A 20,668-nucleotide genomic window follows, 5' to 3' on the forward strand; every position below is an offset into this window, starting at 1 on the left:
CGGGATGGGTCACTGCTGTCCCGGGATGGAGCAGTTCTGGGGCAGTGCTGTCCCGGGATGGAGCAGTGCTGTCCCGGGATGGGGCAGTGCTGGGTCACTGCTGTCCCGGGATGGAGCAGTGCTGTCCCGGGATGGGGCAATGCTGGAGCAGTGCTGTCCCGGGATGGAGCAGTGCTGTCCCGGGATGGGGCAGTGCTGGGGCAGTGCTGGGGCAGTGCTGGGGCAGTGCTGTCCCGGGATGGGGCAGAGCTGTCCCGGGATGGGGCAGAGCTGTCCCGGGATGGAGCAGTGCTGTCCCGGGATGGAGCAGTGCTGTCCCGGGATGGAGCAGTGCTGTCCCGGGATGGAGCAGTGCTGTCCCGGGATGGAGCAGTGCTGGGGCAGTGCTGGGTCACTGCTGTTCCCGGGATGGAGCAGTGCTGGGGCAGTGCTGGGTCACTGCTGTTCCCGGGATGGAGCAGTGCTGTCCCGGGATGGGGCAATGCTGGGGCAATGCTGTTCCCGGGATGGAGCAGTGCTGTCCCGGGATGGAGCAGTGCTGTCCCGGGATGGAGCAGTGCTGTCCCGAGATGGAGCAGTGCTGGGTCACTGCTGTTCCCGGGATGGAGCAGAGCTGTCCCGGGATGGGGCACTGCTGTCCCGGGTGTGAGAGGAGTTCGCAGCCTGTCACATTTCTGAGCGGGGCTGCTTTGGGCCAAAGGAACAATTGGCTGAGTTGATTCCCAGCTTTGCAGCCCTGGAAGTTGCGGGCCGGGCTGGTGCGGGACCCGCTCAGGAGCAGCGGCGGGAGGCAGTTCCCTGGGAACGGGGGTTCTGTGTCTCACCTGGGCTCTCGGAGCTCTGCTGTCCCCTGCCCCGGGGCTCAGCGCTCCGGGCCATGGCGAGCGGGAGCCCGTGGGGGCAGCGAGCCCCTTGGTCCCGGCTGTGAAATCAGTCATGTGGAGGTTTTTGTCCGGCCCTGGGGGGTGGGGGAAGGAATGTGGGTTGGGCGAAGTCTAGGATTACACCACCGCCGAATTTCTCCTTTCCACACTTTAAATAGCCAGCACCTTTGGGTCCTGCCCTCGCCTGTCCCGGAGCGCCGTCCGCAAGGTAACTCCTCTGGCCGCTCCGCTCTGCCCTGCTCCCCCGTGCCCCTCGCCCTGCCGGGGCTGCCCACAGCTCGGACAGCATTTGCTGCCTGTTTAATCATTTTCCAGAGTGAAGGGCTCCTCGCTGCCCTTCCTCTCGGCCGCTGGCAGACGCTTGCCAGCGCTTCTCGGTGCTGTCCGTGTCCCCGGCTGTTTTACAGGGGGACCGTGTAAGGGGAGGCGAGAGGTTCAGAGTGTTGATTTGCCCTTTTCTAGCTCTCCCGGGATAGGGGACAGTGTCACTTGCTGCCGGGGCCTTTCCTGCTGTCCTGGCCAGGGAGCTGGGGCAGGATGAGTGCAGCGGAAGGCTGGGGACGCCCCGAGGGCTGGCACCGTGCGGGGAAAGGTGCCCGAGCTCCTCAGCAGCCCCAGCCTTGGCACCGGAACTGGGTAAGACTGGGTAATGGCACAATCCTCACCCTTTTGCTGCGGAGCTTGGCAGCCAGCGGGGCATCCTGCCTGGCAGGAGCGGGCTCAGCCCTCCCCGGTCCCTGTGTCCTGCCGGCGGTGCCTGGGGACGGTGGGATGGTGAAGTGGTGCCCACCTGCTCCCTGCCCATCCTCTCCTAGCACAGACACTTTGGAGATGCTGCCAAAGGACCGAGAGCAGCACTGCGGGAGCTCTGCAGGAAACGGGCAGGTGTTTGGAAGGGCAGACCCTGAGCAGGGCAAGATCCCGGATGCCAATGACTTCTGTCCACTTTATCCTGCTGTTAGAAGGATAGCACCGTGCTGAAAATCACCTTTTCATGCGGTCGTGAAGACTGTCAGCAGCCCTGAAACTTGCTGGGGCAGTTCCTTGCTGCCTTGGGAAGGATATGATTGTTTTCCTGTCATTTCAGTTTATTCTCTTCCCGTGTCTAGGACTTGTGTGTGCTTTGTGACATCCATCGCATGGTCTGTAAAAGCAGGCCTTGGTAGGCAGCAACAGAAGAGAAGAGAAACCCTTATAAAATATCTTGTCAAGTATTTGATCCCACTGTCATCCCTCTCCAGCCCTAAGTCTGCTCCCCACAGCTGACACAGCTCCAGCCTGAGCTGCTGGGTCTGCTGTGGAACACTGGGCTCAGAGGATGGGCTTTCCAGATACAGCACTGCTTTGAGATGAGGCAATTTAAAATAATGAAGCTGACAGTGGCTTTTCAGGACTGGTTTTGGACTCAGTAGCGAGAATGCACGTGCACCCTTAGCAGGAACTGGTATGAGGAGAAAGAAGAACAGTTTGAAGTGTGTGTGTGTGTGTGTGTGTGTGCATGTCCTTGCCCCTCTCTTGCCTCCCGTGGTCCAAATTTCTGCCTCTTTGCACGGCTTGTGCTGAATGTAATGAAGGAATCTCTTCTTGAAGGTGGGATGGATTACAGAGTCCCCGGCGCTGTCAGCAATGGTGAAATGGTGCCCACACACCCTGGCATGGAAAAGGAGAAGGAGGAAGAAGAGAAGGAGGAGCAGACCCTGGAGCGTGGGCAGTGGAACAACAAGCTGGAGTATGTGCTGTCGGTGGCTGGGGAGATCATTGGCCTGGGAAATGTCTGGCGCTTCCCCTACCTCTGCTACAAGAACGGTGGAGGTGAGTGCAGCCAGGGCCAGCGTGTCCCCAGCACCCCTGCACTCCTCAGCTGTGCCCAGCTCAGGGGCTTGCTTTGATCCAAACAGGACATGGATAACAGTGGCAATATCCCAGGGTTCTCATGGCTGTGTTTCCCCGAGATGAACAGAGCTCTGCTCCTGCCGGTGGAGCGGGTGGCTGGATGCAGAGGAGCAGGAAGAGCAGGGAGAGAGCTCAGCTCTCTGAGCTGTGTGTCTCACTGGAGGCATCCTTGAGGAGCTCCAGGCATCCTGTGCAGAGCAGATGGAGGGGCTGGAGGGAGAGCAGGGAGTGCTCTGAGGGCCCGGGGTCTTTGCAGGCTCTGACAGGAACTCAGGGCAGCTCTGGGAGCTCCTGAACACAGCTCCTGCTCCTGTGTGTCCATGCAGGGCTGTCCCCTGGCTGCTGGAGGCAGGGACAGGGCAGAGGGAAGGGGTAGAAGTGCACCACCACTCCTGCCCCCCATGGCATTCCCTTGGCCTGCAGGGAGCTGTCAGGTGTGGGAGAGGGGACCCTGTCCCTGATCCCTGTGGCAGGGCTGGGATGGTGCAGGGGGACGTGGCTGCTGCAGAGCCAGGGAAGCACTGCAGGGCTGCCCAGGCTGTGCTCAGCCATGCCCCAGGCCAGGCTCTGCCTTGGCAGCAGGCACGGGCTCGCTCTGCAGCTGGGGGTGGATGGGGGCTTCCACAGTTTGTGGATGCCTTTTAAAGGACAAAACTTTAAAAAATGAAAGCACAAAGGTTTTTTCAGCTTTGGAGAGGGAGCTGCTCTCCCTGGCTGGTGATTAGTTGCTTCCTCCAGAAGTGCAGGGGAGAGGGAAGCGGCGCTTGGCTGGGAGCTGGCAGGGACTGAGCACTGAGGACCTGGGGCTGAAATCCCCTGGCCTGAGTTTGGGGCAGTCTCATGGGCCTCACTAAACTGCTTTCATCCCGGTGGCACAAAAGAGGATTAAACACCGTTCAGCCACTTCCACGCCGTGCTTTGTTCAGCACTTGTTTCCTTTCACCAGGTGGTCAGGCAGTCTCTTTCCCTGTTGCAAAAAGAGAAGTTTTCCACATGTTCTTCTTCTGTGGGAAGTGTCTCTTGGCTGCTTGCTGAGCTGTGTCTGCTCCCACTGCTGCAGCTTTCCACCGATGGGACAGGACCTGGAATCCTGTCCTGGGTGCCAGGAGAGAGCTCAGGAGTGTTCTGGGGAGAGGGGAGCTGCTGTGTGAGCAGCAGAGGCAAGACACAAAGGGATTTCTGTGAAGGAGCAGCCTTTTTTTCCCTGGAGAAATGGGCCTGAAGCAAAGTCCTGTGAAGCAGTAGAGGCTGTGAGATGGAATTTGAAGTCCCAGGCAGATTTTTCATCTCCAGCCCTCTCTCCATGAGGTTAGAGCAAGGATGGGGCATGAGACTCTTGTGAGGAAAGCAGTTTCTGTAAGATTTCCCCTGGGGCAGAGCAGTGTGATGCAGAGGTGGTGCAGGACACAAGGCTCCCTCCTGCCTCATGAACCCAGCTTCCCACAGACAGCACTGGATCAAAACCCTTAGAACGCCTCAAGTTGAATTTTAAAAGTTGCCAGAGGTTTTGCCTTATACTCCTTTAGGAATGCTGGTCCAGGCACTTGCTTCTCCCATTCTTCTATAAAGGTGCAGGGCCTTTATCTAATTTCCAGTCCCAGGTCAATCAGAGCCAGCCTGCAACCATTAACCCTTGTGCCAGCACTCCCATCAGTCTGAGGCAGCTCTGCCCTGCTGCATGACTCTCCCTGTCCCTGCTGAACTGTGTGCAGGCAGTGGTGATAGCTGCTCCCAGCTCTTGCTTTGCTTGCCTAAATACGAGCCTCTTCCAGAAAATGGTATCTGCAAAATCTGAGCTATGCAAAGAGCCAGTCACTCTCCCTTTCTTTAGGGATATTTTCACACAACAAAGGAAGAGTAGCCCCTTACACATTTAATGCTCAGTGCATGACACCAAAGCCCTACACAGCAGAGAAAAACAACAAAGAAAAGCAAAGAAATGGTTCTTTTTGCTCTTGTTTGCTCTTGCTTTCCCCGCAGTGGCAGGGTCAGGCTCTCCCTGGGCAGGCTGGCCCCAGTGACTGGGAAATGCCAGGGAAGCCTTTGTGGGGCTGCCCTCACTGCAGCCCCTGCCCAGCTCCCCACACCTGCCACCCTGGGCTGGAAAGCTCAGCTTGCTGCCTCAGAGACCTCTCCTGGGCTTTAGTTAAATATAAATTCTATATGACAACAATCTTCCTTGGAAACAGGCTTGGATTTCAGGACAATATGATTTTGTGCAAGTTGGGAGTGGAGGGGATGGTGTTGAGACAATCATCCTGCCTGCCTTTTGCCTTGCTCAGTGGTTTTGTTTCCTGGCAAGGAACGTGGCAGCACATGGGCAGATGTGTGTTGTTCCTGCAGGTGCCACAGAATCTCTGAGATTAGAAAAGGCCTCTAAGATCATGGAGTCAAGCCATGAAGCCAGCACCCCTTTCAGCTCCTGCTTGCCCACAGGGAGCTGCCAAGGTGCCTTCCCTGTCTATTTTGCTCACACCTTTTATCCTTTGTTTTGCAAGAAGAGGGGGCTGTGGCTCTGTACCTGGCTGAGATGAGCACAGGGTGGGAATCCCTGCCAGCCCCCAAAGTGCCCCTTCCCTTTCCCAGCCCCTGCATGCTAACTAAGCTTCTTAATGAAATCTCCTGGCTTTTGAGCTCTCTGGTGCACCAGGATTGTTATTTCCCATCCACCCCCACCGAGCTGAGCCCACAGCCAGTCAGCATCCAGGCAGGGAAAAGGCCTGGGCAGGGAAACCACAATTAGTGCCTGGGTTGCCACCTCTGATCCACCACAGCCAAGAAGCTGCTCTCTGCTTGAGTCTTCCTCTCTGCTGACCTGTGTTCCTGCCTTTCAGCAGGGCTTGAGCAGCTCCAGGGGCACAGATGTGTGAGTGGCACGTGGTGTGCATGGACCACACGCTCGTGGGGCTGTCTCTTGTGCTCTGTGGGGTAAAGGCCACTGCTGCAATTAAGGTTAGCCTGGGGTAATCAAAAGCCTGAAGCATTTGGTCTCTCCCTGTGTGTTCCATGACGGGGCTGGAACGGTGAGGTCCAAACTTTCCTGCCCTGCTTGCTCTCCCTTTGCATGTCTGCTGCTTTTTGCCAAACAAATGATTGAGCAGCCTCACACTGGGCAGAAGTGTCTCCATGTGCTCCTCAGAGCCCTGCTATTGGCATCCATGCCTTTGTCAGCTTATTCAGTCACAATAACCAGTGTGAAAGGAGCCACCAACCTGATTGAAAGCTGAAATGTCTTTACAGCAGAGTGTTCTTCTGTATTTCCATACAGCTATTCACAACTTTCCTCTCTGTTCTTTGTACATATTGAATTATTCATGTAATCACATCATTCCAGAAGATGAAATGTGAGGAAATTTTTTTCCTGGCATCCTATCTATGATTTTCCAATCTGCACAGCTGCCATCCCTCCAAGGCTGTCCTGCTGAGTGGCTGGAGACAGCCTGACCTCAGTCCCCTCATGGGACTTATTTCTCTATCTGCCACTTGAATCTGCCAGGTGCCTTCTTCATCCCCTACCTCATCTTCCTCTTCACCTGTGGGATCCCCCTGTTCCTCCTGGAGACGGCGCTGGGGCAGTACACGAGCCAGGGAGGGGTGACGGCCTGGAGGAAGATCTGTCCCCTCTTTGAAGGTGAGTGGAGGGAGCTGGGAGGGCCTGGAGAAGTGGGGAGACCCTGGGGCTCAGGGGGTGAGCACAGACGTGTGTCCCCACAGCCTGGACTGTTCTGCACCTCCACACCTCCCCTGCCCACCTGCCTGAGAGGGTCACCGGCTGCCCCCTTTCCAAAATCCCACTGGAAAAATGGATCAGCACCTCCACCAAACAGTTCTCACTGTTACACAGCATCCCAGTTTCCTCCTTCGTGGCCACAGCCTTGGCCAGGAGCTTTGTGCCCAATCAAGGTTGTCCTCTAAGAGGAAAACAGGGAAAATTCTTCTGGTGGTTACAGAACCTCAAGCGTGCTGCTGGCTTTTTAAGTCAATGCTCTGTCATCTCTGTGCGTTTGCAGGTGGTGTAAAACTTTACTGCTGAAGGTGTCAGCTCTCATAATGAATTGTTAGTAGTCAGATCCCCTGTTCCTAGCACTGTTTCATCACAGTTATCCAGCCTCAAGCCACTTTCCACGATTTCTCTGAAAGTCACACTTGCCTCCTCCTCACACGCCAAAACCTTTACATGCTTCTCCAACACCTCCCAGAGAAGGTGTGCAGGGTTAATAAAAGAGCTTCCAAATAAAAGTGAAAAGGGAAAGTGAAAATTACTAAAAAATGGATTTTGTTAGAAGAGATGTGACTGAGCATTGCATGTTTCTGCCCTTTTGGGTGGTGTTCCACCCTTCCTCTGCCCACCCCCTGCCCTCGTTCCAGCAGGGAAGGCTGTGGCAGGGCAGCAGGAGGAGAGGTGCCTGGGCCCCTGCTGGATGCCCACTGGCCCTTGGGGAGGGCACTCCCCACCCCACTGACCCTGCAGCACACTCAGCATTTCCCTGCTCCCATCCCCTGGCTCAGCCACCCTGGGGCTCGCTCTCTGCAGGAATCGGCTACGCCTCCCAGGTCATCGTCATCCTGCTCAACTTCTACTACATCATTGTCCTGGCCTGGGCCTTGTTTTACCTCTTCAGTTCATTCACCATTGACCTCCCCTGGGGCAGCTGTGACCACGAGTGGAACACAGGTGGGTGTGCAGCCCTCTCCCTGTCCTCCAGCAGATCCCAGCCGAGGGAAACGTGCTGCTGCCACCCAGGGCCAAGCCTCAGGAGAGGGTCCTGCTCCTGTGTGGGTGGGACACAGTTTGAGAGGTTTGGCTGAGCTCAGTCTATGCTGGAGAGCACCAGTGCTGTGCAGGGGTGACCTCCCTGGTGACTCCTGCTCTGGGCTCCTTGGGGACCCCTCCTTGGCATCTTTCAATCCTGTTCTGTGTGTTAGCCACACACCCAGTGCTGATCAGGACCATACCCTGAATGAAGGATATTCCATATCCTGGAAGGAAAAATTAAATACGATCATCTTAAAGTGTCCTAGATTGCCTGCCAGCCTTTCCATGGAAGGGATTTATTTTATTTCCTTTTTTGTGCATCCTTGGGACTATACAAAACCTGTCCCAGAGTCACTGTCAGTGAGTCTCAACACTGTGGATGGACAGGGAGGGATTTTTCAGATCCTCTGGGCACTACTGCTCACAGCTCTCCTCTCCCTGGGCCTTTCCCACAGGGAACTGCGTGGAGCTGCAGAAGAACTCAACGCTCAGCGTGCTCAGCGAGAACGCCACGTCCCCGGTCATCGAGTTCTGGGAGTGAGTAAAGGACAGGCCTGTGCACCCCTTCCCTCTCAGGTGCAGTTTCCCTGGGCAAGGGGCAGACTGCAGCAGCACATCCTATTAACCCCCCCAGCCAGAAGAGGACACGAGGGGGGAAGCTGGGCAGGTCAGAGTGAAGGCTCTCGGGGGCAGCTCTGTTGCTCAAGGTCACCTTCCCTGTGTCCATGGTGCTGCTCTGAGCTGTGCTGGCATGCCTCAGAGCCCCCTGATCCTGTCCTTCCCTGCTGCCCTGCTCCTGTCCCTCTGCACCTTTTGGCCTTTTTGGTCTCACTGACCTTTTTGAATCCATGCTGCTGTGGGACACCAGCATGCTCCCCAGGAGGCTCTGGCATGGTGGGTGGTGACTTTTGTGTGTGCACTGCTCTTATCTCAAAAGCAGGAAAGGAAGGGATGATTTCACTGTAGGGTGACTGCGGTGCAAGTTCTACTGAGGAGAGAAACTCCTCAAAATCAGAACAAAGTGCTAGGCTCAGATAACTTGGCACTGAAATTTGGTCCCTCGTGGTCATTGTTTAACCCCTTAGTTACCCTGAGGTACAGAGTAGCTTTGTGCCTGTCACAAAGGCACAGGCTATTGGTTTTGGATCTCTGATGATCCTCAGCAGGCCCAGGTAAGCACTGAGCCCTGGCTGAATGCCTGTGCAGGTGACCCATGTGCTGCCACCAAGCATTTCCCCCTCAGGGGTGGATGGAGCACACACACAGCACCCCCAGGGCTTCCTCAGCTCAGCACGGGGACACTGCTTTTGAACTTCAAAGCTTTTACATTTTGTCTCCTGTGTGCTCCCTGAGCATGGGCTCCCTCTCTACCTGATGCTCACAAGTGATTAGATGGTGGCCTGCCTTAGACTGCTTTTCCTGTGGCTGAAGACTGGAAAAGTTGTTGTTTCTATCACTGCTGTGACCACCCCTGTGTTGCTGGGGAATAAGCAGCACGGAATTGAAAGTTCCATTGTCCATTGCTTCTGATGCAGTGTCTGTTCCTGCCCTCCCTGGGTGGGCAGGTAGGAGGCCAGCATTTCTTTGAGGAGCCCTGACCTGCCAGTGGGCTGATGGCACACTCCACAGATCCCCTCTGGCTGCACTACAGCACCCAGTTAGTTCCAGTCCAGTGGCACCCTTTGCACTGGTTAGAGTCCACATCCTTAGAAGCAGGCAAAGAGCAAGATGACGAAGCGTATCCGAGAGATTTCCAACCCTTCTCTCACCCCCTCAATGTGCTGCGAGGCTCTGGGGCAAGGAGAGCAGCAGTGTGCCTTACACAAGGGTCTCCAGCAGCATCTTTATTCGGGGATAATTGCTGACTCTTGCAGCAGGGCAGACACTGTTGCTGGGCTCCAGTGTGGTGCGAGTCCTTCTCTGCCTGTCTCAGGTTTGGGTTTCTGGGACTGCACCCTGGAGTTTCACACTCAGGTTCAACTGTGAGGTGTAGGAGATGGAGGAGGATGAGTCCTTACTTTTGTAAGTGATGAGGAAGGTTTGACATACACGTGACATGGAAAGGCTGCTATGATCTGACCTCGTTTGCACCAAGGTCCACATAGCCCAGGCTTTTATCTCCACACTGGCGGCAAGAGAATGCTCTAGGTGGCCTCTTCTGACTGTGCAGTGGGGATTATGGTGGTTGTGGCTGGCTCTTAGGCACAGGACAGGATGCTGTGCTGCTCTGTGTCCTGAGGCCAATTATGTGGCTGCCTCAAAAGAGAGAAGTGTGCTATGGAGAAGGGACTGGACAGCATTGCTTCTTGTGTGGTCCTGATGGATTCTGCATGGTAAGTGCAGTGTATCCCTCACTTTGAGGACTGGAGCATGCCAGAAATGTAGGTGGACTTTGTGTGTCCATGTGTGACCTGCCAGGCTGGCAGTATTTTTCAGAGAAGAGCACTGTTTAATTTCTCCAAGGCTTTCAGCTCGGACTTGAACCTTGTTAGCAAGACAGCTTTCCTCCCCAGAGCCACCAGGCACTGAGGGGGTGACAACCAGCTCGGTGTTGGGGACAGTGGTGGCCAGCACCAGTGACCCTTGCATGTTCCTTTGCTTCTCTCCAACACAGGAGGAGGGTGCTGAAGATTTCTGATGGCATCCAGCACCTGGGTGGTCTCCGCTGGGAGCTGGCTCTGTGTCTCCTGCTGGCCTGGATCATCTGTTACTTCTGCATTTGGAAAGGGGTCAAGTCCACGGGCAAGGTGAGTCCTTGGTTCAGGCCAAGCCTCTTCCCTTGGTCACAGCACTGGTTCCACTCACCTTTTATAGGTTCAGAGAGGTCCCTGAGGTCCCCTGGGAAGCGCTGGCTGCAGGAGCTGGTGGGAGCCGGGCTCTGTGGTTCTGGGTAGGAGAGGATGGGAGCACTGAGGCATCTCAGAGCATTGACTTCCAAGGTGCATATCCCCATCTAGTCCCTCTCCATCCACAGGCTCAGGATGGAGCAGCCTTCCTCTGTACGGGCTGGTTGTGTGTTCCCTTCCTTCCCAGCACAGCCTGAGAAAGCAGCATGTTCTTGCCTCTGCTGACAAGTGCAGCTGGAAAATCTGAAAATTCATTTGATATAAACAAAGGTGACTGTGATGGCCCCAAAGCCCTCAGTGCCTCAGCACCATAGGAGTTGTCTTTTTGTGCCTTTTGTTTGTCGCTCCTCTTCCTACAGCTGCTCATGTTCTCCAGCAGTAAAGGTCTCCTTTTCCTTTCCCCACACTAGACACCATGGAGTTATTTCTTGGAATGTTTTTGGGGAGATTGGTGTGACTATCCAGCTCCATTCCACACTGTCTGTTACAGAGTGTGCCACTCTCATTTGCACTGACCCCATTACTTAGTTTCTGCTACCACCTCCTGACCCCATTCCCAGCCAGCTTTGTCTGGAGCCAGCAAGAACAGATGGAAATGAAAAGGTTTAGTGGGTTTCCTAAACAGTTCCTTCTCTGCATGTCTTGAGCAAGATGTGTGATGGGGTGTAAGTTTTAGCTGCACCCATTCCCATCAAGTTGATGGCATGGATGTTAGCAGTTTCTCTTGCTTCCAGAATGGTCTAGGATTATGAAACCTGACAGGGAAATCAAGCAGCTTGCAGGAATGATAATTTCTGGTTTCCATTGAGTAAAATTAGAAGAAAAGAGCAACTGCTTGCTGTGGTGGCCTGTTAAAAGAAAACAGAGGCAGCCTAATAACAGCAAATATGATCCTAAGATACAGCACATGTAGTGTGGGAAGTCCTGAGAACAAATGCCATCTATTTTAGATACAAGTTCTTGGTCAGATGCAAGTGATTTTTAGCAAAAAGGACTAGTGATGGTGAGATCTTGAAAACAGAAACCTTCTTTCAGTGAAGGAACAGTGTCCATAGGTTTATCAACCCTCCACGTATTTCATAATCTGACTAAAATGATGGCTGTGGGAATATAACCCCAGTGGGAAGGAAATATTCCTGAATTCTGAGGATTTGCCTGTGGAGGGTCAAACACCCTGAGCTGAAATCAGCGCACTCAGATCAGCAGTGGTTCTCATCCTCCAGCACGGGGACTGCCTGACCCCAGGAGGGCTCCCACAGGCAGGAGGTTGTCACAGATGGAACCACTTTGCCGAGGCATGTGGATCAGATTCAAATAAAACCCTGGATGTTGTTGACCAGCATGTGACAGAACGATCACACTGATCCCGGCAAGGGTCCTAGTGATGTAGTTAGTGCTAACAATGCCCCCAGAATAAAAAAGATTGGGTCTGAGCCAAGCACTGAGTCATATCTCATTGGATCCAGATGTTCCTGTTGTTAGATAGAAGTTTGGCAATCTTAATTCAGCAAAATATTCTCCAAATTCAGGCCTCTGGACTCTGTGGAGGTGAGTGTGACCGTGAGTGGAAAGCTTAACACACTAATTCACACAGGCTGTAAAGCACATAGGATGTCACCAAAATGTGAATCCAAATCATATGCCAGACAACTACCAGTGTGTACCCTGAGCTCCTAAAACAGATGTTATTTAGAGATTAAGCTAAGAATGTGCAACCTGGCATCCTGGAAGAATGTGCACTAAGGTTCAAAGACAAGGAGTTGTTTTTATGCTTTTTGATTTTAATCTTGCTTTTATGGGCTGAGAAAGCTTAGGCTTGCATCCCATTATTTCCTGAAGGAAGACTTTGATTGTGTGGCATATACAGTGATGATGGCTGAGCTTGCAGGACCTGCAGATTTGATTTACTGTCACTGTACTGCTCTAAATCAGAGGCTCCTTGGAAATTTGAGACTATGCAGAATGATGGCATTTACTGAGGTACTGAGGTGCTGAGGGATCCTGTCCTTGGTTTCTGCAGTGTTCAGGATGCAGATTCAGAGGGGCAGGGATGAAGTGCTCCAGACAGCTCAGGCAACCCAGAGCCCCAGCAAGGAGGTATTTTTCTCTGATCTCTATGTCAGTGTCATCCCAGACTGCTGAGATACATGGAGCAGGGCACATGAAATGCATAGAAAACCTGGAGCTGCAGATAGAGATGATGGTCTAGTATTGGGTTTTTTCAAGGATGGGATCTCTTTCAAATCCTGTCCTGCAATACAAAACTGAACCACTGGAGAGTGTGTGTCCTAACGTGGGAGACAACTTGCAGACACAGGTGCTTTGGACATTGCTCTATTCGGATGGAGTCCATCAGGGTGGATCCAGAAAACAAAATCTCTTTTTGAATCACTACTCAGATGACAAAGATTACCCAGGGGCAGAGCAGAAGTGGTCATGCTGTCCAGGGAAATGATATGCTTGTTCTCAGTAGGATGTCCCCTAATGCAGAAACCATCAAAGGCGAGTCACAGCCGGTGGCTTCTGTTGAGAGATGGGGGGCTTTAGGTGGGTATTAAAGCAACTTATTCTGGATGGTTGGGCAGGTGTGAGAAATGCATCACTTCACATCATTACATTTTGCACTTGCTCCAGAGATGAGCTCTGCAGTGCACAGCTGCCAGAGCTGAGAAAAGAGCTGTAGGCTAGCATTCAGGTGAAGCATGCTGATGCAAGTCCTCGCCCAGCACGTCCACACAGGAAAAACCTGAAGAAGCAACATTTCTTTTTTTGGCCTAGCATGATAATGAACAACCTCTTCTCGAGGTGGTCAATAATTCTTTAAGGTGTGGAAGCAATGCAAAAGGATTAATCACATTACTTGAATTGTTGAGGAGGTTGCATGAGCTCTCGATATCAGTTTGTGTGGGAAACAGGCTGCAATGTGGTGTCATTGTGGCATGCTGCAGCAGTTAGCCTGAAAGCACCAGGGTAGTCCCAAGCTGAGTGTCACATCTACCAGAGGTGAAGCCCCTGAAAGGATTAGCTGATACTGGTTTCCAGCTTTCCCCCAAGGGATGCAGCTCCTTTGCTAGAGGAAAGGGATTTTAACCCTCCCTGAGTGTGTCTGCAATGCTCATGGGGCTAGTGGCACAAAAAGCAAGAGGACACATGTTCCAGGTCCTGTTGGGTCTGCATCCTTGGTGGCAGTTCCAAGAGGTGCCCAGGATGGGTGACTGAAGTGGGGTCACTCAGAGGCTGCAGTGGGAAGGGCTGGGCACAGCCCCTTTGCCAGCTCCAGCTCTGAGCTGGGAACCCCCAGCGTTGTCCCTGGTGAGCCTTCAGTGGCAGTCATGCTTCAGGGCCTTACCTGCACACCCCTTTACCCTTTCTGCACTATAGAGAAGAGGCTGTCTGTGTGTCACTCAGACTCTGTTTGGAGTAGGGATGTGAAGATGGACACTGGGGGCAGCTCCTTCTCTGATGCATGTAGATATTACAGCACTGGCTCCAGCAGACCCACTCTGATTCTAGCCTGCTGACAGCCTGGCTCAGGGTCTGGATCACTCCTAGGGCTAGAAAGGTTTTCTCTGGCTCCAGACATGCAATGGCACTCCATAAGTTTGCTGAGTGCATTTTAAAACATGCTTCTTTCTACTGCAGGAGACAGCACGGTGCTCAGCAAAGCAGCCTGGGCTGTCCCCTGTCCCCTCTCCCAGCCCAGGGGTCAGTGCTGTGCTGGCACTGTGTGCTCTGGTCTGTGCTGCTCTCTCACACTTGTCCTTTCCTGCCCTTCCCAGGTGGTATATTTCACTGCCACGTTCCCATACGTCATGCTGATTGTTCTGCTGATCAGGGGAGTCTCCTTACCCGGGGCATCCCAGGGAATCCTCTTTTACCTTTATCCAGACATCAGTCGCCTTGGGGACCCTCAGGTAAGGTGGTGGAGGGGGATGAACGGCTAAGCTGTGCTTGCATGGGTTCCTCTGGCAGCCCTCACTCTCTCCTTTTTGTTTTCCTACTCTCTTTCTTCAATTTCTACTTTCTGACCCCTCTTTTCCCTCCTCTGTGGCCATAAGGCAGAGCTGTGGTATTGGTGTGAGAGCCCCTGCTCTCTTGCCCTCCCGTGCTGTTCCTATATTTTCCTGTGTGAATTGAGTCTGAATTACTCAGGGGTATGGGCAGTGGGATTTAATCCCTCATCATGAGTGGTGCAAGCTCTCCCTCGCGTTTCCTGGGGAGGCTCCTCTGCCGTGGAGCCGGATGGTGCCCGGGGTGCCCCTTAGCACCGTGCTGGCAGCTTGTAGGGACGGGTGCTGCTCCTGGCATTTGCTCCGTCTTCCTTGGGAAGTGTGCCAGGTGCATGGATGGTGGGAGCCATGGCAATGCTGCAGCAGCAGCCCCTGGGACCTGGCTGCCTTCCTCACCTTCCATCCCTGGGGAGAAATTCCTGCCTGTTTGACAGGAGGGTCAGCGCCCGACTGCTGCTTTTAATCTCTTTGGGACAAGTTCTTCCATGTTAAATCCTGGCTCCAGCTGAGCTGCTGTACCAGCCTTTGTGTGAAGGTGTTTCCAAAGGAGATTAAAGGGTGCCTGCCTGGAAAATAGGCCAGCAAAACCCTTGGTAACCCCTTTAACTCTTTCTGGTCCAGCAGCAGTGCTGCCTTGGTTATTAATTTTGGGAATGGGAACACGAGCGCTGGTGGATCTATGGCAGGAGGTGGGCAGGACAGCGGCTGCCTCGGCATGGAGGTGCAGTAAAGCACAGAAGGGCATGAGGACAGGTCTGTGTTTGCTGTGATTGTGTCTTCATTTGCACTGATGAGGTGCAAGAGGCTTCTGAAATGAAATAACATTTTTGAAGAGCGCTCCTTCTCTTATGAAAAGTCCTGCTGTCACCGTGGCTGTGTTGCCCAGGGGACTGCCCAAAGCCACCTCAGGTGTGGCATGCTTGGTTCTAGCTGTGTCCTCATTAGGTCTGTCCTGGCAAACATTTTCAATTGCAGCCTGTGCTTTAGAAGCAGAACTCCCTTCCAGCCTAGAAAATGCTGGTGCAAGGCAGAGTAACCATTCAAAGTAAGAGGATGGCTCTGAACCAGGGGAGGAAAACTCTGCTGAACCAAGGGAGGAAAACTTGCTTCTCCCTCCCCACTCCACATTCCCTGACAAATGCTTCGCTTCTGAGGGAGAAAAGCGGGATTTGGCAGCAGTGGCTGCCTTCCTCTAGCATGTTTTAACCATCCTACTGAACCGTGGAGCAGGGCTTGAGTCTCCTCTTGTGCCTTCCCAGCAGAGAGGGAAGGGTTAGTGCCCCAAGCCCCACACGTGTGTGGCTGTGCCCCCCTGCCTCTGTGCAGGGACTGTGCTGTGAGTCCTGCCAGCCCATGGGGAACAAGTTGATTATAATTGATTTGTTCTCAAAGGACAGTGAGCTCTAATTGTTTACCAGCAGCTCTGCACTGCCTGGAAAAATGGAAGAGTATTTAGTGCTTGGGAAGGGATTCTGGAAATTAAAAAAAAAATAAAAATAAAAAATTAAAAATAACCTCTCCAATCTGAGCCTTATGATTAAGCATCTCAAAGGGAGGTTTAAACAAAGGGCAAACAACATACAAGGGGGCAAAATCAAAGCTCCTCTAAAGTATATGAAAAACTAGGTGAAAAGAGGGGATGAATTATTTATCAGATTCTACCAGGGGAGCAGCAACAGTTGAGATGTGATTAAATGTCAGAGTATCAGGCTGGTGTGTGGAAATCATTGCTTTTCACCTGCCAAGTGACCTTGGACAGAACTGGGAAATCCTGTCTGTGAGAGCTCACTCGAGCTGATTAATGATGGTCTCTTCTGGCTGTGAAGCCTACAGTGCCCTAAATCTTCCTGCATCCTAATTTCCTCAATCTGTGAAGTGCCTATAATTAAAATGGTAAATGAATTGCATTTGATGGGTAGATCAGACCATACAGAGAACTGCCAAACCAAGGTGTAGAATAATGAAGACCAGTTATGCTCAAATATGAGCAGATAACAGCAAAACCACCAAAGAGATCATCTATTTTGAACTGCATGTCCCCCCCTCCCCCCCCAAAAGAATTCCAAAAAATGAACTCATAGCTCATTTTCTTCATGTGCAGATTATTTAATATTATGACATTAGCCTGTCAGCCATAACTAGGCCCCAAATATTTTCCCAGTCCTTGGCTGCATTGCTGTGTTCCAGATGCATCCTGTGTATCTCACAGTGTGGACCAACAGTGGGTCTTGGGGTCACCCTCCATTCCTACTTCTGATCCCTCCACCCTTTGCATTCCTCAGTTTTATCAACTGTTTTATTCAGCAGGAAATTCTGGAAATTTATGAATGTGGTTAAGGAGAGGGATGCATAGTGGGATCCACCAGTGAGAAGATGAAATGAGAGGAATTCAGAGTACAACTAAGATTCAAGTGTGTAAAACTTGTCATTAAAAGAACTTTTTTCAGGTGCTGTCAGGCCTTCTGTTGATTGAAGCTTTCATATCACTGCCAGTCACTGTTTAGATAGACAGATATAAAGAGAGGACAGATGGGCTTGATGCAGACAGGGCTGTCTTGTGTGTTTGGGTTTGCTTTAAAGAATAGAAATGTAGTAGTCTCCTTTCACTCTGGTATCAAATCTCTTAGCTAAGTTTCCTCAGGTTTAATGAGTGAGAATGGAGGAGTGATGCTCAGAGCCTGCTGAGTTTCTGTCTCTCTGGAAAAGCAGCAAATGTTTCTCAAAACCTCCCACTCTCATCTTCCTCTGGAAACTTCCAGAAAACACCCACCGTGCTGTATTTGCTTTTACTTTATCCAGTCTTTATGTACAGAAAGAAGTTTCTGTGATAAGCTGCTTTCCAGCCATCCCAGATGTGCTGAAGGCCCCTGAATTTGGGGTCTGTATCCCGGTCCTAGGGCAGGGAAGCACCAGAGATGTCAATGCTCAGCAGAGTTGTGCATTTCTTTCTCAATATCCTCCCCTACATCGCTCTCGTTGCCTTGCACCTGTTTCCCTGAGGACTGGTTTTTGGAGTGTTTGCCCGTGCAGGTTTCCCTCACGGCTCCTGCTCCCCAGCAGACAGGACAGAAAGGGAAGGCAAGAGAAGATGCTCCCCGGTTTTTTGGGGTGTGTGTCCCCTCTGCCGTGGCTGCAGAGGGAGGACGCTGAGGTGATGGTTCGGAGCAGGGCAGCTCTTACAGCCCATGCAGAGCTGGATCAGCCCCGCTGGCCACGGCAGGGAGGATGAGAGCTGTGGGTTAACCTTGGGCCCCTGCAGCCACGCTGGGACGGGCTCAGAGCCCCACATTCAGCCTCCTCCTGCCGCTGCTTCCCTGTCAGAGGGGAGGGCGACCGCAGGCCTCCTAAATATTATTTGTTCCCCGCGTTTATTGCTTTGCCAGCAGGCCTTTCCTGGAGCCAGCGTGCCGGGTTCTCGCAGCTCTCCCCTCGGCGGGCGGTGCTGCGGGGCCTGGCCGGGCCTGGCGCGGGGCCTCGGGCCCGGCACCCGGCAGCGAGGCCAAGCACCGGGCAGCCCCAGGCTGCTGCTCCCAGCAGCCCGGAGGGGCTGGGGCTGCAGTCCCCTGCTCCGCCCGGCTGCAGCTCCGCATCCCTGGGGGGAGAAGCACAGCTGTATTTACCTTAGCCGGCTCCCCCCGGTTCCTTGCTCCATGCCTGTTCCCAGCCCTGCTGCCACGGGGCCCGGCCGTGCGGCCCTGCTGGGCCTGAGCTCAGCGCTGGCACGGCAGGAGGGAATAAAGCTGTCTGTCTGTCTGTCTGTGTGTCTGTCTGTCTGTCTGCCCGCAAGCAGCAGAAAGCACCAGAAAGGCCTAAAGGCTGCCCAGAGCACAGGGAGCGGCTCTCGGAGCGCTGCTCGTCCCTCTGCTGCTCCCCGGTGCAGGCAGCTGCGCCCCTCGGCACAAACCAGAAACAAACCCTTTTAAAGTAACTTTAAAGTACTTTAAAGTAACCCCAGCTGGGGAGGGCCCTCCCGGGTGCAAAATGTCCCTCCAGGTCCCTCCAGGTCCCTCCAGGTCCCGAGGTGTCCGTGCTGAGGTGTGGGGATAGCGCCAGGGCAGCGTTGGCATTGTGGGGCACAGGGAGATAACCGGGGAACAAAGCCCCCGTTCCCAGGAGCGCTGCCCGAGCACATGGGCTCAGATTGGGAACACGAGGCTGGCCCGGCTGTTGGATGGGCAGAGGAAACAGGAACACCTGGCGAATGTCAGTGCCCCATCCGCTGTCTCTCCCTGCTGGGATGGACGGGGATGGGGAAGCATTGCCCTGGCTGTGCAGCACAGCCTCGGGTGGGACATGGGCTGCATCTTTGGGCTGGGTAAAGGGGAACGTCAGGAAATGCTGCCCTGGGAGTCTGGCGGAGTAAAACCTTAGGAGTCACCATCTCCCTTCCTGAGGCAGGGATGTGTTTGTGTGCTGCAGTGCGTGGCTGATGGGCAGTGCCAGCCACGGGCTGACTCGTGATGTCGTGATATCGTGAGCCAAAGAAATTCTGCTTGAACTGCAGCCCAAGACATGGCTGGTTTTTGCTCTCTGTGTTACACCAAGCGTGACCCTGCACACAGCACGGACCCACTCCGTGCTGTGCTGTCTCTGCTGGCTGATGGGGACAGCTGGGTGCTTCTCAGCATGCCACCTATATCTGATGTATGGCATCCAGCGGGCTTCAGTAACATTTTGCTCCAAAAGGGTCTTCTGAGAACTTCCTAAGGAAGGATCTGTTTCAGTATTGGGAGCTATTAAATTCCAGTACATGTAATAAAGTGAATATTGCTGAGAAAATTAAGGGACGAAGGAATGGCCATAACCATCTTGGATAACTGCAGCTCAGGTGTAAAGGTTTTGGCTAAAAACAGAGTGGGAGGCTATTGCAAACTGGAGCGAACAACATGTTCAAATAAATTGAATTAGGAATTAAATAAACCGGATGGCTTAGGAAAATGCAGACAATAATGAAATCAAAATACCCATGCTGCCAATATTCCAGCAAAATCCGAACAGGATAAACTTTACCAGTCTCTTTGGGAGCAACGGCCAGAGAACAGCAGGATGCTTTTATCTGCAGTGGAAAGAGAGCCCTGCCTAACCCTGCAAGGCCTTTTAGTGAGAGTGGTCTGAGAACAGCTGAAAAAACCATTTCTCTGAGTCACTGCAGGGAGAGAAACGAGCTCAGGCAGCAGGCTGGGGAGGAAGGGTTTGAGTGGCTGTGTGCTGAAGTGAGTGGTCCACATGAGCCCAGTGGGTCTGGATGGGCAGTGCTGCTGCTGCTGGGAGGCTGGAGGAGGCTGGATCCCTTCCACTCCCAGTGACCCCACAGTCCTGGGACTCGCTGCTGCTGCTTGACCACATCACCAGTGGATCAGGAGCACACATGGCATAAGTCCTGTGGCAGTCCTTTGACCCCCAAGCAATTTGGGAATTGCAAGGAAACTGGGAAGTTTGTAGATGTCTCTTGTCTTTGGCCCAAGAGCTGCAGTGACCTTTTAATGCATGAAATAATGTGCAGGCAGCCTGAGCTGGTGTTCACAGTTGTGCTAAGTAGGATCATAAGCTCTGCAAGTCAAGCTTAGCTTTATTTACAGTTTCAGCCACAGGCTGCCCTGCTTACGGGAGCATATGCTGAGGCAGGTCCTGTATTCCCTAAATACATCCCTTTGGGTGCCAGGTGTACACCCCAGGGGTGTGAGACTGGGCAGAGCAGGCAGGGAAGTGAGCAGCCCACAGACCCCATGCTGGTCTCTGCTACACACTCGGGGTTATCACTGCATTTTAGAAATGAGCCACCTCGTAAGCCACACAGCTAATGAAGCTTGGCCTCTTGATGTTTGGCTTCCACCATGGCTGGTAAATCACCAGTTCCTTTCCTGCCTGAGGGGTATTTCTCCTTTGCTTGTGTGATTTAGGTGATATTTAACACTGGTTGACTCTTCTTCCCTCTAGCTTTCTGCTCAGTGGGGACCCTGAGTTCCTGTCTTTTTCTCATTCCCTAACTGTTGTGCAATTCATAGGTAGTTGATATCCTTGAGGCTTCTGAAAACTGTTAAATCTGATTGAAAAGCATCAACTGACTCTAAAATTATGACAAGTGTGGGGTAGGAAGTTTAACGGCAAAAATCTTGTTATCTTGAAAAATTAAACTACAAGAGCTACAAACCTCATGAGACTGTGTGTTTTGAGCTCAAATTTGATGGCAAACGAGCTCTAGCAATGAACAGCAAAATAAAAAGCAAACCTAACAAAGCATTTGATCCCAATCTGTGCAAAGATGTTTAAATTATTGAT

At 52.8% G+C, this 20,668-nt stretch overlaps 1 protein-coding gene across 3 annotated transcripts in view; it reads left to right on the forward strand.

The window, feature by feature from the left end:
• Window positions 1–1,018: 1,018 nt before the first annotated feature.
• SLC6A13 (solute carrier family 6 member 13) overlaps window positions 1,019–20,668 on the forward strand; it is a 29,355-nt gene continuing 9,705 nt past the window's right edge. Inside the window, exons 1-7 of one of the 3 annotated variants that reach the window (XM_058853082.1) lie at window positions 1,019–1,092; window positions 2,475–2,696; window positions 6,274–6,408; window positions 7,312–7,452; window positions 7,989–8,070; window positions 10,148–10,280; window positions 14,159–14,293. In XM_058853082.1, coding sequence (XP_058709065.1) covers window positions 2,480–2,696; window positions 6,274–6,408; window positions 7,312–7,452; window positions 7,989–8,070; window positions 10,148–10,280; window positions 14,159–14,293 — 843 coding nt within the window. In that variant the 5' untranslated portion in view covers window positions 1,019–1,092; window positions 2,475–2,479. Of the gene's footprint in view, window positions 1,093–1,249; window positions 1,521–2,474; window positions 2,697–6,273; window positions 6,409–7,311; window positions 7,453–7,988; window positions 8,071–10,147; window positions 10,281–14,158; window positions 14,294–20,668 lie in introns of those variants that run through there. The other 2 variants (XM_058853083.1, XM_058853079.1) reach the window with 2 other exon arrangements.

The sequence above is a fragment of the Poecile atricapillus genome, chromosome 18, assembly GCF_030490865.1.
Source record: "Poecile atricapillus isolate bPoeAtr1 chromosome 18, bPoeAtr1.hap1, whole genome shotgun sequence".
Classification (NCBI taxonomy): Eukaryota; Metazoa; Chordata; class Aves; order Passeriformes; family Paridae; genus Poecile; species Poecile atricapillus.